The 19,181-nt window shown below is 40.4% G+C and overlaps 1 protein-coding gene across 1 annotated transcript in view; it reads left to right on the top strand.

Annotated features, from left to right (window-relative positions):
* Nucleotides 1–19,181, top strand: part of LCP1 (lymphocyte cytosolic protein 1) — a 59,612-nt gene that overhangs the window by 30,986 nt on the left and 9,445 nt on the right. The window contains exons 5-11 of the mRNA XM_075199717.1: nt 3,219–3,351; nt 4,589–4,670; nt 7,847–8,012; nt 10,024–10,166; nt 15,663–15,758; nt 17,233–17,428; nt 17,705–17,783. Coding sequence (XP_075055818.1) covers nt 3,219–3,351; nt 4,589–4,670; nt 7,847–8,012; nt 10,024–10,166; nt 15,663–15,758; nt 17,233–17,428; nt 17,705–17,783 — 895 coding nt within the window. The remainder of the gene's footprint in view (nt 1–3,218; nt 3,352–4,588; nt 4,671–7,846; nt 8,013–10,023; nt 10,167–15,662; nt 15,759–17,232; nt 17,429–17,704; nt 17,784–19,181) is intronic.

Here is a 19,181-nt window from a genome sequence, read left to right on the forward strand (position 1 = left end):
CAATATTAATTGACATGGAGAAAGCCAGTTTGGTTTCCACCTCTCTAGGCCCCCCTCCACTTGTATAAAATACTAACAAATTCAGCCGTTATATACTGTACAATATAAATTGAAATGGACAAAGGCAGTTTGGTATCTGTCTGCATCAGATCCTCTCTCCACTAGGAGTAAAATAGAAAACTATTCAGCCGTTATATAATCTAGAATATAAATAGAAATTGAGAAAGGCAATTTGGTATCTGTCTGCATCATAATCATCAACATCATCATTAGCGCCCTCGTCGCCTACACAAATCTCCCCCTCATCCTCTTCTAATTCCAAAGTGGCATCCTCAATTTCTGTATCACCGGCTACACTCGGGCTATTAAGGCACACATCAGCAGAATGCTCACGATTAGACATCCCACTGTTGGATGGACTCTCCACAGGGATTGTTGTCATTTGTGAATCAGAGCAAATATTCTCCTGTAATGCCTCACTGTTATCTTGCAGCTCGGCTTTGACGCGTAACAGTAGTTGTGCACCAATTGTAGGCTGGGTAACTTTTTGGGATCTGCCACTAATAGCCAAAGGTGAAGGCCTCATTCTCTCTTTGCCACTGCATGTGTAGAATGGCATGCTTGCAATTTTTTTTTTATCGTCACTTAACTTTTGCTCAGTTACACTTCTTTTTCGCTTCAATACAGTAAATTGTTTTTTGGTTTTTGTTTTTTGCACTAATTTGAAAACACTCTGTTGTTTGACATCGCCTTGGCCAGATGACGTACTGGGAACACTAACATCAGGACTGGTGACAGAACCTGGTTGCTCATTTAGATCATATGTGGACTGCTTTGAATCCATTGCGTAGATACTGCTGACAGATATGACTTTTGACAGCCAGAAATATTAATGCACAATTAGGGAGGACACCCCAAAAACACAGAGGAGTGCTAACATTTATTGAGTAGATACTGCTGACAGATATGACTTTTGACAGCCAGAAATATTAATGCACAATTAGAGAGGACACCCCAAAAACACTGAGGAGTGCTAACATTTATTGAGTAGATACTGCTGACAGATATGACTTTTGACAGCCAGAAATATTAATGCACAATTAGGGAGGACACCCCAAAAACACAGAGGAGTGCTAAAATTTATTGAGTAGATACTGCTGACAGATATGACTTTTGACAGCCAGAAATATTAATGCACAATTAGGGAGGACACCCCAAAAACACAGAGGAGTGCTAAAATTTATTGAGTAGATACTGCTGACAGATATGACTTTTGACAGCCAGAAATATTAATGCACAATTAGAGAGGACACCCCAAAAACACTGAGGAGTGCTAACATTTATTGAGTAGATACTGCTGACAGATATGACTTTTGACAGCCAGAAATATTAATGCACAATTAGGGAGGACACCCCAAAAACACAGAGGAGTGCTAAAATTTATTGAGTAGATACTGCTGACAGATATGACTTTTGACAGCCAGAAATATTAATGCACAATTAGAGAGGACACCCCAAAAACACTGAGGAGTGCTAACATTTATTGAGTAGATACTGCTGACAGATATGACTTTTGACAGCCAGAAATATTAATGCACAATTAGAGAGGACACCCCAAAAACACTGAGGAGTGCTTAAAATTATTGAGTAGATACTGCTGACAGATATGACTTTTGACAGCCAGAAATATTAATGCACAATTAGAGAGGACACCCCAAAAACACTGAGGAGTGCTAACATTTATTGAGTAGATACTGCTGACAGATATGACTTTTGACAGCCAGAAATATTAATGCACAATTAGGGAGGACACCCCAAAAACACAGAGGAGTGCTAAAATTTATTGAGTAGATACTGCTGACAGATATGACTTTTGACAGCCAGAAATATTAATGCACAATTAGAGAGGACACCCCAAAAACACTGAGGAGTGCTAACATTTATTGAGTAGATACTGCTGACAGATATGACTTTTGACAGCCAGAAATATTAATGCACAATTAGAGAGGACACCCCAAAAACACTGAGGAGTGCTTAAAATTATTGAGTAGATACTGCTGACAGATATGACTTTTGACAGCCAGAAATATTAATGCACAATTAGAGAGGACACCCCAAAAACACTGAGGAGTGCTAACATTTATTGAGTAGATACTGCTGACAGATATGACTTTTGACAGCCAGAAATATTAATGCACAATTATGGGGGACAACCCAAAAGCGCTGGGGAGTGCCAAATATGAAGAAAAAATAATAAACCTCTATCCTCCTCTCTGCACTAGCGATTTTGGTTAGAGCAATTGCAAGAACAATATTGTATTCTTTCTCTGTCCCTGCTCTAATTAGCCTATGACTACACCCTGCTCTCTCCCTCTGTCAAATGGCGATGGATTGCTGTGGAGGCGTGTATTTATAAAGTTGAAGTATCGCGAGAACCGAGTCCCGAGATCCGACGACGTCACAATGACGTTCGGCCTCGATTTGGATTCGGAATTGGCGGGAGAGTACCGAGCTGCTCAGCTCGGTACTCGGATACCCAAAGTTCGGGTGGGTTCGGTTCTCGGAGAACCGGACCCGCCCATCTCTAATTTTAACACTATAAAATTCCAATCACTTGCATCCCCATTAAGTTTTTTAATACCGCCACTTCTAAATTCCTGTTTCGACCACTGCATAACATTATGGGGCGTATTCAATTGTTAGCGTTAACGCTCTCAAACAAGCGCTCAAAAAATCTTAGCATTAATACGGTAATTACTCGCAGGATTTAAGCTCGCCTGAAATTCCGCGAGTAAACTACCGTATTAACGCTTTTCGCGCGCAATATTACCGTATAAACGGTAATATTTTTTGAGCGCTCGTTTTTTTCCGTTAACGCTAACAATTGAATACCCCCCTATAATTCAAAGCATTTTACTTTTAAGACTTGCTATCTTATCTCACAAGCACTGGCTTTTTGATGTTGGAAGATAGAGCATTAACAATTCATTAAGCTTAATTTATGAATTATTTTAGATATATTACTTAATTTACAAATAGACAGGCTTTCCTAATGACGCTATTACTGTCTCTTTAATTTGTCGTGACTGGGTTTCGGGAAGCTTAATTTATTCTTGTGCCCAGAAACACTTGTAAATACATAATGATAGAATGTTTGAAAAAAATGTCCACAAAAAGTTATAACGTTTGTAATAGATTATTATATTATTACATTGCAGAAGAGGAAAAGTATGCCTTTGTAAACTGGGTAAATAAGGCTTTAGAAAAGGACCCAGATTGTAAACATGTCATTCCCATAAACCCAGACACTGATGACCTGTTCAAAGCAGTTGCTGATGGAATTATCCTCTGGTAAGTATATACAGTATTATAGGTGTGTGTATGTGCCTGTCTGTCTGTCTGTTTGTTTGTGTGTGTATGTGCCTGTCTGTCTGTCTGTTTGTTTGTGTGTGTATGTGCCTGTCTGTCTGTCTGTTCGTTTGTGTGTGTATGTGCCTGTCTGTCTGTTTGTTTGTTTGTGTGTGTGTGTGTGACATTTTCTGCAGGATTCTTCACTTAAGAATTGTTTACACAAGCACTTTTTTAATTTTGCCATTTATATTAAGTCACACATGTACATGATGTATCCAGGACATATATGACTATGAGAGGTGACTCTTGCTGTATTTTACATTTTCCTTGCTTCGTTTTTTTTTTTTCTTTTGTGTATACTGTTCCTTTTAATATGGATCTGAGGAAAAAATAAAGCAAAAAAAAAATCAACAAGGAAACATCAGTAAACTCGTAAAAAGCATGAAAAAGTGCAGAAAGCACATAATAAGCCAGAAAACCCTAAAGCAACGGCAAAATAAAATTGTGTCCAGCATGACTAGATCACACACAAGTTAACCTAAGTGAGAGCCTAGGTCTTGACAAGCCCCCACTTTATTTATAGATTTCACAGACTGCTCAAGTGTCTTGTGTAATAACACTGATTTTCTGATTGGCTGGTTAAGCAATGTAAGAGGAACTGAGATAGGAAAGTGAAACATGTCTCCCCTGGGATGGCAAGCTAGGCTCTTACAGAGTGCTCAGATGGTGCACATCATTTATAACCAGCTCTACTTCCACCCACCCCATGCCCATGATGACAGAAACATAAGGACATGGCATCACATTATCAAACTTATATAGTATTCTAAGTGTCTTGCGTGTGGAATTAGTCATACTTGCCTACTTTCAGTAGGCAACATCTGGGAGAGGGACGCGACTAATGGCTAGGAGGGGGCGGGGCGCCTCGATTTGCGTCATTTTGGCCTGATTCTCTGTGAATCACATCATTTTAACAATGGAATTTCAGGATGCGGGAGAAATGCCAGCTCTCGCGGGAGTCCGGGAGACTGACCCGAATTTTGGGAGTCTCCCGGACTTTCCGAGAGAGTTGGCAAGTATGGAATTAGTAAACTAGAAGTGGATTCTTTGTATTATTTAGGAATTGGTACAATTCCTAGGTTTATATAATATATGTGTGCCAGCTAAAGGTTCAGGCACTTTGTCATATATACGGAAATAAACATTGTGTATGGTAATGTATGCCTTTGTTTTCCAGCAAAATGATCAACCTCTCAGTGACAGACACCATTGATGAACGAGCTATCAACAAAAAGAAGCTAACTCCTTTCACTATCCAGGTACAAATTCCCCAGAATAAAGGTGCAAAATGCCAGTGGAATTCTAACCATCTGAGTCCTAGTCATCGTGGCAGAGGGCTTGATTCATCCACACATGCATCCTGAGAGCAGCCTGCGCTTAGTAAGAAACCCACATTTTTTGGCTTTGCGCACGCCCAAATTAATCAAGGTACGGAGGTATGGATCTCAAGATTCATGCGCTGTTGAATTCAGGTGTAGGTCTACAGTGCTCTACTACACAAGACTCTGCAGGATACGTCCAATACCTATGTGGATTACAAATTTGCATGGTGGCTAAGTGGTTAGCACTTCTGCCTTACAGCACTGGGGTCATGGGTTCAATTCCCGTCCATGGCCTTATCTGTGAGGAGTTTGTATGTTCTCCCCGTGTGGGTTTCCTCCGGGTGCTCCGGTTTCCTCCCACACTACAAAAACATACTGTTAGGTTAATTGGCTGCTAACAAATTGATCCTAGTCTGTGTCTCTGTCTGTGTGTATCTGTGTGTATGTGTTAGGGAATTTAGTCTGTAAGCCCCAATGGGACAGGGACTGATGTGAGTTCTTTGTACAGCGCTGTGGAATTAGTGGCGCTATATAAATAAACGGTAATAATAATAATAGATAGATATAATTAATAGCACCAGTTAAAAATAAAGTCACTAATGATCAAACAGAAATAAGTACATTTATGAGGATGCTGTTAAAGTCTACTGAACATAAACTACATTTTTACAGTTACTTGTGATTGCAAACACATGTTATAGCATGCACACGGTACTGTCATCACTAGTACTCAAGACTTAGGCTAGCCCTGTAGCTGGAGCAAGAGATATGGCAGAAAAAAAGTAACTTTGTGATGCCCAGAGTTTTGATTCGGGCGCAGGTGCGTGTGCTTAAGTTTGGCATGCCTTTACTGTACATGGAGTGTGGCAAAACGCCTCTTCCCTTCCCCGTGCGCTCCCCAAAATAGTAGGTTGAAGTAAGTGTCCTTTGTGTTTGAAGACGGAGCGGACAGGGCTGCATTTATTGGCATATGTCCCGGTTCCGGGCATGCACAGAGTGATTGTGCGTACGATGTGCTCAAAATTGGCAGATAAATGATTAGGCCCTGTGTGTGTATGATAGAATGCTATTACCATTCAAGTGACTACAGGCTCAGATCTAACAAAAACCCTCCTGAATTAAGTGACTGAGACAATTTCTTGCGTGTAGTAATCAGTTGTATGAGCAATGTATCATCTACAGCAGAGGTGTCCAAGTTTAATTTTCAAACATACTGGTGCTTATATGCTGATGATACAAGACAATTATAACACACAAGTGATGTTAAAATATGTAAAAACTCCTGTATATAATATCTGTATAAACATTGAGCTCTCATGTCGGTGAGTTATGAGGCAAACCTCCCAAATGTCCTGATTTCAGCAGGACAGTCCTGATTTTAGGACTCGCTCCCACCCAGGGACATGTTTTTTCCTGTGGGTGATAATATTGGCGGAAGGGAGGTATGTAATGAGCAGCACTTTACAGATCTAGGCAGTCCTCTTGCAGCGTGCTCATGCCCTGTCACGATGTGATGACGCCCATATTTTTCTGTGGCCACACTCTCTGTCTCGCTGGTGGGGAGACATGTTGTGAGGTATAATGATGTCATCACTTCAGGGTTTATTAGAAAAACTTGTATTTTGGAATAATGCACACCCTACTGTACATTATTAAGTCACCATGGATATCTTTAACCTTCATAAAAGCACTTGGCCTACAGCCTCCTGCTTTTATATGGCCAAAGAACTCATCGCCCACTTGTAATATCCATATAATTTATAGTAGGGAGTTCATTATCCCCTTGCTCCTTCTTGAAAAAAAAGTATATACTATGTCTTATATTTGTCCACCTTTCAAACTTCTTCCCTGGGAGATCTGGGAGGAGAGGTCATGTGACGAGGAGTAGGACACCATTGTGACCCCGTAGTCCTGTCCCCGCTAGAAAATGCCAAAAGTCAGGGCATTTCATAGCAGGGGATGGAGCTTAATGATGGAAAAAAACTGCGTCATTAAGCCCCGCCTCCATTTCCTCCGGGAGGATGCCTACTTTTCTGGGAAATTCAGGAGCCTCCCGGAATTCCGGGAGAGTAGGCAAGTATGCTATTGTCTGTATCATCTGCTTGTTTATCCTATTCTAAAGAGATAAATGTCATGCATGTAGTAGGTATAAAACTTACGTATTATCACTGGCATTGCCAGAATGTGTGATACATCCACAGCGCAGCAGTTATAGCACTTTACCAGTGTTGTTTATGCATGTTCTTTTTTACTTATATTAATGAACAAATTATGTTTTATGTGTCCTCTCTTCCTCACACACAGAAATACACACACAGCACTAAAAACTGGTAGCTAAACTAATTTATTACTCAATTCAACTGTTTCCCAACTGTTTTGTAAAGCGTTACACAATTCTTCATGTTTACTTCTCTTTTTACTATTACTGCCCTCTGCTGGTGATATTCCTGTAAATTCTGTATGCTCTTATCTAAAAACAAAATTGCTGTTGTTTTTGATTACCTGTACATATTACTAGCATCCCTTATTTATTTAGCAGCAAAAGATTCTACAGAGATGTACAAGCAGAGAACTTTATACAGGTACATCAGTCCCTGTCCCAGTAGTTTCCCTACCACAGACACACAGACAGTACAGTATACACACTAGCTCTAGTTTAGTTACAACACTATAAGACCAAGGGAGGAAAATAGACCACTCGGAGAAAACCCACATGAACACGGAAACAACATCTAAGCACAATATAAATTGCATGCTGGTACATCGATTGGACTTCTAGTATAATTAAAAGTTGTCTGCAAACCTCTTAAACATTTCAGTCTATCAAGAATACTGTATATACTTTCAATAATTTGATTAGTGTAAAAGTTTTTTTAGGATGAATCATACCAGCAATGGGTATGTTGGTCAATGAATAGGAGATGTGTACGGAGACACAGATAATATCGGAATAGATATGGGTGTCTATGCAATACATTCCTATGAACTCTGTTGTAATTGTGCAAATAACCTGGCCTCACTTAATTACGTAATAAACACAGTCCTTACTTACAGACATCTGTTTTCCTCTTTCATTATATAATATGTAGTGTTCTGACTTATTTTGCTTTTAGGAAAATCTGAATTTAGCACTCAATTCAGCATCTGCCATTGGATGTCATGTAGTAAACATTGGTGCTGAAGATTTGAAGGAAGGGAAACCCTACTTGGTGCTGGGACTTCTGTGGCAGATTATCAAGATTGGGCTGTTTGCAGACATTGAGCTCAGCAAGAATGAAGGTATATGGTCTTCTTTATCATTAATCCATGGGAAATAGAGGTCGCATATATATCTCAGTCACTCAATTAAATAATATGCAAAATATTTTATAAGTAATTTGCTCACAATATTATAAATGCATGAGATAGCTACAGTGTGGTCGTGGGATAGCTACAGTGTGGTCATTGGATAGCTACAGTGTGGTCATGAGATAGTTACAGTGTAGTTATGGGATAGCTACAGTGTGGTTGTGGGATAGCTACAGTGTGGTCATGGAATAGTTACAGTGTAGTCATGGGATAGCTACAGTGAAGTCATGGGATAGCTACAGTGAAGTCATGGGATAGCTACAATGTGGTCGTGGGTTAGCTACAGTGTGGTCATGGGTTAGCTACAGTGTGGTCGTGGAATAGCTACAGTGTGGTCGTGGAATAGTTACAGTGTAGTCATGGGATAGCTACTGTGTAGTCGTGGGTTATGGAATAGCTAGAGTGTGTGTGGAATAGTTACAGTGTAGTTATGGAATAGCTACAGTGTGGTTGTGGGATAGCTACAGTGTGGTCATGGAATAGTTACAGTGTAGTCATGGGATAGCTACAGTGTGGTCGTGGGATAGCTACAGTGTGGTCGTGGGATAGCTACAGTGTGGTCGTAGGTTAGCTACAGTGTGGTCATGGAATAGCTACAGTGTGGTCGTGGGATAGCTACAGTGTGCTCATGGAATAGTTACAGTGTAGTCATGGGATAGCTACTGTGTAGTCGTGGGTTATGGAATAGCTAGAGTGTGTGTGGAATAGTTACAGTGTAGTTATGGAATAGCTACAGTGTGGTTGTGGGATAGCTACAGTGTGGTCATGGAATAGTTACAGTGTAGTCATGGGATAGCTACAGTGTGGTCGTGGGATAGCTACAGTGTGGTCGTGGGATAGCTACAGTGTGGTCGTAGGTTAGCTACAGTGTGGTCATGGAATAGCTACAGTGTGGTCATGGGATAGCTACAGTGTGCTCATGGAATAGTTACAGTGTAGTCATGGGATAGCTACAGTGTAGTCATGGGATAGCTACAGTGAAGTCATGGGATAGCTACAGTGTGGTCGTGGGATAGCTACAGTGTGCTCATGGAATAGTTACAGTGTAGTCATGGGATAGCTACAGTGAAGTCATGGGATAGCTACAGTGTGGTTGTGGAATAGATACAGTGTGGTTGTGGGATAGCTACAGTGTGGTTGTGGGATAGCTAAAGTGTGGTTGTGGGATAGCTACAGTGTGGTTGTGGGATAGCTACAGTGTGGTTGTGGGATAGCTACAGTGTGGTCGTGGGATAGCTACAGTGTGGTCGTAGATTAGCTACAGTGTGGTCATGGAATAGCTACAGTGTAGTCATGGGATAGCTATAGTGTAGTCGTGGGATAACTACAGTGTGCTCATGGAATAGTTAGTGTAGTCATGGGATAGCTACAGTGTAGTCATGGGATAGCTACAGTGTAGTTGTGGGATAGCTACAGTGTGGTCATGGAACAGCTACAGTGTGGTCGTGGAATAGGTGACAATGTAGTCAACAACACCTTCAGTCACCATGCCATGGTAATATAACTTTATGGCACATTTTTTAAATCTAAAAACTTCCAACCATACAGTGCTGCAACGATAATGCATTTATCACTTTGTCTGGAAACCGGAAATTAAAATAAAGATTGTAGTAATAGGATACAGTTATATAGAAAACTAGCCTTATATGGAAAACCCCAAGGCCCAAAGCATTGTGGAAAATAGATTCAATACCTATAGTCCCACTTGTAAAACGTTACAGAATTTGCTTGCGCTATATAAATAATTGTTGATAATGATGATAGTACAAAGAGTATATTATCAAGTAAATGCACTGTAATATATTTTTTCCTCTGTGTACACTAATAGAATGTTGTACCAAAGTCATATTTTGCTTTAGTTACTGGAACGTAAACAGTTCACAGGTTTTGTAAAATAAGTTTTAGACTACTATTAATGTGTAACATTCTCTGTTCGATACAGCTTTGATTGCCCTGTTACGGGATGGAGAGAGTCTGGAGGACCTCATGAAACTTTCTCCAGAAGAACTGCTCCTGAGATGGGCCAATTACCACCTGGAGAACGCTGGATGCAACAAAATTAATAATTTCAGCTCAGATATCAAGGTATGTTGTGAATGCATACTATATCTATCTATCTATCTATCTATCTATTTATCTATCTATCTATCTATCTATCTATCTATTTAAAGACATATATCTATATATTTATCCCTCCCTCTCTCTCTCTCTCTCTCTCTCTCTCTCTCTCTCTCTCTCTCTATATATATATATATATATATATATATATATATAGATGTTTCTAGAGAGATACAAGCACTGCAATAGATCTAGGCTTTGTCAAGTTGATTTGGTGTACAGTGCATATCCTTTAAAAAACCTGAATAATATACCCTACTTTATATAATAATAATAATAATAATAATAATAATAATAGGATATTGGCAGCACCTGAGAGGTTCTATGACCATGGCAGAACTCCAAGGTGGATTCTAATATACTTTTTATTTTACAGTAAGGGGGTCATTATTACTTATAGTACACAAATTTACATTTAAAACACAGCAAGTTGATTGTATTAGAAGTTCATCATGTCCATAGAGAGAGGTCTACAATGCTGTAGGATCACTCTGTATGAGGTCCTAAAGCATGGTGGAGACTTTCTAATAAAAATAAAAAAAGATTAACTATGAAGATTAAAGAACATTCAAAACAAACCTAAGATATAATTATCAATGGCACTGAACAACTCTCTGAGATCAGTGCTGTCCATTGTATAGAAAAGCAAGAAGTTTGAAAATACTGCCACACTGCCTAGACAGGTCGTCCCTCCTTAACTTTGTTGCTGGTCAAGAAGGACACCTTTCACAGAAGCTAAAGCAAGGCCATCTGTGACATTGACCGAACTACAAAGGTCAATGGTGCAATGGCACATAATGTACATTTGTGAACAACCGCCAAGGCATTCCACAAAATGGGCTTTAATAGGAGGGTGCATGGATGTACCACTGGCTAAAAAAACATATCCTTGCCAGCAAAGAGCTTGCAAATCTCCATCATGAAGAAACTGCAGAGATGTGGCAGAAAGCGGTATGGATGGTACAAGTTAAATCGTACACAGTTAACGGTTAACCCTCTCCCACCCCACACATTATCAAGTGTAATTGTGGTAGCATTGTATTAAGGGGAAGCTTTCTGTCACAAAACGTACCTGCTCCACATTCCTGTGCTGCTGAGTTCCTCTGCCTCTGTGTAAAGGTCAGCACTCCCTGGTTCGAGCGATCACATGATCGTGGCTGGAAGGTGGCATAATGAAACCTGCAGAGTATATAAGCTCACTCTGACACTGCAGATGTGTCAGAGCAACAGGTATTCATACCCAGACTGACTCCCTGGTATGCTGTATTGCTGCTGACCTTGGCATTCCTTCTCATTCCTTCTTGGATAGTGCTTCTGCCCATTAAACCCTCATGTACCAGTCCTTTCTTGCTTTGACCACTCATGAATTTGTACTGCACTATTGCCTGTGTACGAGATCCCAGCCTGTTATTGGACTTCCCTTCTGCATACTGAAATTGTACTCGCTACTGCCAGTGTGCCAGTCCTCGGCTAACTGACCTGCTTTCGGATTTCGCTTTCTCTCCAATGTGTTACGCCTAGTGGCTGATCAGAGGGCAGCGTTCTGCGTGATCTCGGACACAAATGTCTATCCTGCCTTGCGGGAGTTCTTGGTGAAGAGCGGAGGACTCATTAGACTCCGCGCCTCTTTTTGGCCAGTGCTAAACCAGGCTAATATGTGTATCCTTCACCCCAGGGCTTTCTTCATTACAGACAAGACAATCGTTACACTTTCAGTATCAGGGTCTGGCAATTTTGTCAGGATCAATAGGAAGATGAATGGTGCACATTATAGACAAGTCCTGGTCAACACCTGATACTCTCTGCCAAACAATCTAGAGCTGGGATGTATTTCATCATGACAATTATCCAAAACACATTTCAAGGACAGCAATGGATAGTCTAAAAAGGTGAAAAATAGATGTCCTTGGAAAGTTCAGTCAGAGCCCTCACTTTAATACCATCAAAAATCTTTTGTAGGACATGAAACTTGTAGTCCATCGCTGCTCCTCAACTAACCTGACCCAGCTTAAGCAATTTTGCAAGGAGAAATGGACAAATATTGCTCAAATATAATATTCAAATTTAATAGAGATTTATTCATAAATAATTTTGGCTGTAATAATAAATAGCAAATATTGACCATGGGTGATGAATACTTTCTTTAATTTTGATTACTTTGTAGCTTACGATTTTCTTTTTTTGGGGGGTGGGGCTATGAATGTGTGACTCACATATAAAAATTCCAATTCTGAAATGTAAAAATTCCAGACTATAAGATTGTGAAAAAAAAGCTGAACACTTTTTCAAGGCAATGCATATATAAGTAATTTTGCATATATACATTTATCTTTAGAGATCTGTAAATGTGTACAATATAATAATTAACCTTGGACCTAAACTGAGATGAAAGGCTGCTCATAATTTTATTGCTCTGTGAAAATTATTGCTTTCCCTAGAGCTGCCATTGTTTCATAGTGCATAAATAATGATCATTATAATGATGACTTCATATGATGAATCATGCCATGGTATAAGACAAGGGGATATTGTAATTATTACCTATTTACTGACATTATTTTTTATCTAAAGTATAAAGTTGCTAGTTCATGCGATATCCAGCTCTTCATAGGGTTGATAAAGATGGATTAAGACAAATGAGAGAGGACATGATGCATGGACTTATGTAACAGGAAGACTTTAAACTGGGTTAAAATATTTATCTTACTGCAATGCAAATATTTACTTTTCTGAAATGGTGAATGTATCACGTCTAAGTGCCGTGATAAATGAGTTTTCCATCTTCCTGATGTATGTAATTAGCCCTTTTCCCTATTCACGTCATCATCTAGCTGTAGATTAACAAATAGGAATTTATTAAAAGGTAGTTTAATTTAATATAAAGATAGAGGTGAGAAAGCTGAAAATAAAGATTAGGCCACACAATAGCACTGAAAATGCTCTTGATGATTTGCATATAGATGCAAAATGAGACGTAATGATTTCTGGACCTAGATATCAAAATAAGTTAACATTACTGACAAGGAAACTAAAGTCTGACAGTTCTGCTAAATCTAAAGGCCACTACTCCCTCCTCATACTTCTGGACCTTTCTGCTGCCCTTGATACAGTCGATGACCCTCTCCTACTGCATACCCATCGCTCCTTTGGTCTTTCAGACACTGTCCTCTCTTGGTTCATCTCCTATCTAACTGCTTCTTCTCTATCTCTACCTCTGGCTCCTCTTCTACCTCTTCCCCACTTACCGTAGGAGTCCTTCAGGGCCCCGTCCTTGGCCCTCTGCTCTTCTCTTTGTACACCTCTTCATTGGGTGATCTTAGCTCCTTCGGCCTCCAGTACCACCTCTATGCTGATGACACCCAAATCTACCTTTCTTGTCCTGTTCGTTCCCCTTCCATCCTCAATAAGGTGTCCAGCTGCCTATCCTCCATTTCCTCCTGAATGGCCCAACATTTCGTCAAACTTAATATGGCCAAAACGGAACTTATTATCCCCCCCCCTAGAGACTCATCTCCCACCCTCTCCATCACTACCATTATCTCCTCTTCACCCCAAGTTCAATGCCTGAGGGTCACCCTTGACTCCTCTCTCCCCTTCACCCCTCACATTTAATCCCTCGCCCAATCCTGCAGCTTCCATCTCCGTAATATAGCCCGGATCAGACCCTTTCTCTCCTGCGAGGCCACCAAAACTCTCATCCACTACCTAATCATTTCCTGCCTCCCTCCTTCATTTTTGCAACCTCCTCCTCATTTGCCTCTCCCATACCCATCTCGCTCCTCTTCAGTCCATACATAATACTGCAACCCGACTTATCTACCTCTCCCGATGGTCCTCTTCTGCCTCCCCTCTCTGTCAAGCTCTACACTGGCTCTCCCTCTGCTTCAGAATCCACTTCAAACTCCTCACCCTCACTTATAAAGCCCTCTCTAACTCCACTGCTCCATATCTCTCCAACCTCATCTCCACTCATACTCCTTTTTTCCCACTGCAGTCTTCCAACGACCATCGCCTCACCTCCCATCTGGTTACCACCTCATTCCCGCGTTCAAGACTTCTCCCGTGCTGCCTCCCTTCTCTGAAACGATCTCACCCATTCTATCAGGCTGTCATCTAGACTGTCAAACTTTAAATGATCCCACAAGACCCATCTGTTCAGACTAGCCTACCGTTCTTCCGCCTAACCCTGCCCTCTTACAACCCTCTTCTCTTTGTATACTATCTTCTATACCTCACCCCCTCCTTTATACTTCTGTGCTTCCCCTTTTGTTCTCGTCCCTCACCCCCCTCTTACCACTCTGTGTCTCCTGTCAGTCTTCCCTCACCTTTAGCCTGTAAGCTCCCTTGAGCAAGGCCCTCTTTCCTCGTGTTCTCTTCCTCCTGTTTACCTTTAGCTCACCTTCTATTTCGTCACTTGACTTGTGCCCCTATATTTTTACTTTTCTCTAGTGCCTTATCTTCTCTATCCCTGCCTTGATCCTGCAAGTTGTGCCCCTCTGTACTGGGCACTGGCGTTACCCCTTTTTTCACTCCCCACCTCCCTTCTTCACTGCCCTTCTACCTGTACAATGGAAGTCACCTCTTCCTTTGCCCTGTGCTCATTTCTCTGTCTAGCTGGTAATTATTTATACTTTATGCACTTTGTTTGCACTGCACTGTGTTTCTGTACTACCCTGTATGCCATGGATCGTTACCCTGTACTGTATTCCTTTTATCTATGTACGGCGCTGCAGACCCTTTGTGGTGCCTCACAAATAAAGAATAATAGTAATAATAACAACACTCCAGTATAACTAAAGACAAGGTATAGGCAGGGTGCAGCTCAACAACTACTGTAGAACTACAAGTCCCAGATTGCCAGGACTCAAATATAAGTGTACCCTTTGGCTTACTACACACAATAAAAACATAAAAACAGTGACTTTATTTTATTATAAAGCATTATAAAACTCCACATTAATGAAATACAATGTTTGTGCTACTTATATTGTTTTTGAGTCAGCACTGTGACCTTTGACCTAAAGGTTGATAATGGGGATCCCTATGATATTAACTGTGTACATTCACCATTAACAGAGAAAACTGGTATCAATGACAATGGAGAAAGTGCTGACTTGTGTACAGTGTACTGATGTTAGAAAACAAAAGTATGTTTATTAAAATGCCGACTTAGCACCTATACATCTTGTGAGTTAGAGATTGCGTTCTGGAAACCACTGATCTAGTTCTGGTGAGATTCAAGAATCAGCAAGTGGGAAATTATTGGGGAAAGTTTGGATTAGTTCCTTTATAGCAGGCGAACCTTATCTCACATGATGTAAAGATGTGATAATTGCACAGTTGTTCCAAGTATGAGTGTAATATTTCACAGCTATATATGGATATTACCACATAGACACAATTGCTCTGATTTGTGTTCACATTATATTGATGATTGTCTTAATTTGTTTCTTTCTACCATAGGACTCCAAAGCCTATTACAACTTGCTTGAGCAAGTTGCTCCAAAAGGAGATGAAGAGGGGGTTCCTGCTGTGGTCATTGATATGACTGGACTCAGGGTAAAGTGCTTTCTGCAAATTGCCTGTTTACAATAACCTAGTCAGTCATGTAGTGACCCAATCAAATGAAACTTCCATACTCTGCATTTAAATTCACAGCTATCACACTATGCAATGAAGGCTTTCATTTGCTTTACTCTTATGTGACCATTCTAGGTATTATTCTGGGCCTTTACATAAAATTAATATTTGATAAATACTGGTCATAATGAACTCTTGGGAGTAAATGTATCAAGCTACAAGTTTCCGGCGGGTTTGAAAAGTGGAAATGTTGCCTATGGCAACCAATCAGATTCTAGTTTTCATTTTGTAGAATGTACTAAATAAATGACAGCTAGAATCTGATTGGTTGCTATAGACAACATCTCCACTTTTCAAACTCGCCGGAAACTTGCAGCTACACATTAAGGGTCAATTACAAATGCAAAATTTTGTTTGTAAAGTGATTTGTGGAATTGTAGCCAGTGTTACAGGGAAGTGCATGGATTTGTGGGCCAAGATGGCTGCATCTACAGGGGTGCAAAAGTTTGCACTGGCTGATGGAACGACTTGGGCACACCCAGGTTATTCCTTCCAGAGTTTGAATTAGGCTCATGAGTGCACCTACCTCTGTACCTACATGTAAAAATGAGATGTCATTTTACAAGATGAGATAACTGAAATGAGATAAAGGGTTGTACTTACAGAGGCAGTCTCTGCTTTGCAGGACAGCACTCAACCTTTTTCACCTCATAAATTGACTTAAATCAGAGGTGCTGGGGTTTGGGTCTCATCCCTGTGTTGCAATAGACACATATTGCACCTTCCAGCTGCAATACTGCAGAAAAGCCCATCTCTAGGCACACTATAACCAATGCAATAAAGAGCTTAATCCAAAACAGTAATGATATGTAACAGAGAAAGTCCTTTCTCGCTCTCTTAACTTACGCTATAAATGAAATTAAAACAAGCAGTAAATTGGGTGTAAAAATGTAAATTAATAAAGGCTGTAGTACTAGGTTGGACTTTGGTGTGACTTTTTTTACTATTTCCATTGTGTGGCTTTTCCAGTTTATCTACAAACCCACAAATCTAAGCATGTGGATTTTATTTGCTAAGATCCAAAGTCTGGGAAGTGGGTATACATCCTGAAAAGCACAACTAGGAGCATTTTTCCACAAATAAGCATTACTAATCTGCACTTTTTGCAAGTCCTACATGGTAAAATAACTATAGCTCTTCAACCAAAGATGGGCATGGTGTAAAACACTGAAAGAGTAAACAGAAATGTATTTTTAACATGTAAAAACATTTGAATAAGACATAACCCAATGGTGGTAGTCTTTTTTAAGCAGGAAAATTGGCTATTGTTGAATGTCAAAAAAAACACCATTAACGTTTCACATATATATGTAGACGATTGTATGTGGACACTTCAGCCTTTATGTCCATCTAGTTTGTTTACATTGTGTTGCATATTGCTTCCTGGTCATAGGAGAAAGAGGACCTGAAGAGAGCAGAGTGTGCGTTGGTGCAGGCAGACCGGCTAGGCTGCCGCCAGTTTGTAACAGCCACCGATATTGTACGTGGAAATCCAAAGCTTAACTTGGCTTTCATTGCCAACCTGTTTAATAAATACCCAGCCCTGCAGAAGCCAGAAAATCAGGACATTGACTGGAGCTCAATTGAAGGTAAATCTAGCCATAGTCATTTACTATATCTAGGATATTACGTTTGTTTTTATAACTGTACTGCTAATCAATGCAATGACATATTTATATATTAATGAATGTGTTGTTACTAGTGAGTGCCATATATTCCAGTTAGATTCAGTGGTGCAGCTATTCTGCTCAATTACAGTAATGCTTTCCCTATAGTCTGATGCTTTTTTGAATTATTACAGTATATATGATATGAACTCATATTTACTATCTGTCTTATAAACATCTATTCATTTCATTGTGAAGGTGAAACAAGAGAGGAGAGAACATTCAGAAACTGGATGAATTCACTGGGTGTTAACCCACGTGTAAATCATTTGTATAGGTAAGAAACTTAGTAATTACTAGAGATGTTCACTGACCCCCGTGTTCTGGTTTTGGTTTTGGATTAACTTTGTGTTTTGGTTTTGGCAAAACCGCCCTTGCGTATTTTGGATCCCTATTTTTTTCTAAATTTTTTTTTGCTAAAATCACATAATTTTGCCAACTACATTATTATTAACCTCAATAACACTAATTTCAAGTCATTTGCAGTCAATTATGACCACCTCACAGGTCACAATATTATTTTCATACACTTTCAAACAAAGCCTGCAGCACCCTGGCTGGATGCTAAGCGACAGAGCAATGACTCAAACACACAGCAGTTCCTAGCACATCTAGGAAACATTGCCACACAGCAGTGTCAGTAAAGAAAAGTGGCACAAGATGGAATTGTCTTTGGATCATGAAATCAGTTATGGTTCATTTGATCGCTCCACCCATTCCTTGGATAACTGTGGTAATTCTACAGCTAATACATGGACACAGTGAAGTGTGCGGTCATGTACAAGGAGACCCTCAAAGGTGGGAAAGGGATCCCGGATATCCCCACCATGCTGCGAGCCTTCTTTATCTGCAACTGCATCCACAGAACTCTTATTGAAAAGAACATTTGGTCTACTGGGAAGTACATGTCTCGCTTTTTCCTCCTGCCTCTTTGGAGGGACCCTTGGTTGGGACAAGTAGGACAGCTCCTTCCCTTACAACTGGACTACACCTTGGTTTTACCTGGCTGTTGGACAATTTGTGAGGGAGCACCATCTGGAGGGACTTAAACCAGACTTGTGGAAGCCAAAAACTGTTCACAAGATCATCAGAGCTAAACACAGTATGGAGTCTCTTCCAGGGCTCTCTGCTGCAACAACAAAATACGTGTGGGAGAATGTGGCCTCTAAGAGGCTGACTACTAGACACAAAGACATTTCATGGATGGCTATCCAGGGATACCTGCCTCTCAGGACATTCATGCACTCCCGGAACCTGTGCCGATATGTCCACTGCCATTTCTGCATCACCAGAAGGAAAACAGCACAGCGTATTTTTTGGGACTGCCCCACTGCACAGGCACTGTTGGATGCCTTGGAACATTAATTTAATGACAGTGTGCCCAGAAATTTCCTTTCATAACATTCGGTATTTTATGGATTATTTCCTGGGACCCATATCTTTGGGGCAATCCAGGAGGCCTGGCGCCTTATGAACTGCTTTAAGGATGCTATATGGCTTGCCAGGAATGGCCTCATCTTGAAAAGGGAGATGACCATCAAGGACTGTCGCAGGCTGATCCACAGCCTACTTAGAGACTATAACACCATTGACAGTCCTGAGGAAGAGAAGATGATTCATTTTCTGTCTCCCTCTTCTCCTCCTCCCCCTATGTGGCTGTTTACCCAATAAAACC

The sequence above is a fragment of the Mixophyes fleayi genome, chromosome 2 (genome assembly GCF_038048845.1).
Source record: "Mixophyes fleayi isolate aMixFle1 chromosome 2, aMixFle1.hap1, whole genome shotgun sequence".
Taxonomy (NCBI): Eukaryota; Metazoa; Chordata; class Amphibia; order Anura; family Limnodynastidae; genus Mixophyes; species Mixophyes fleayi.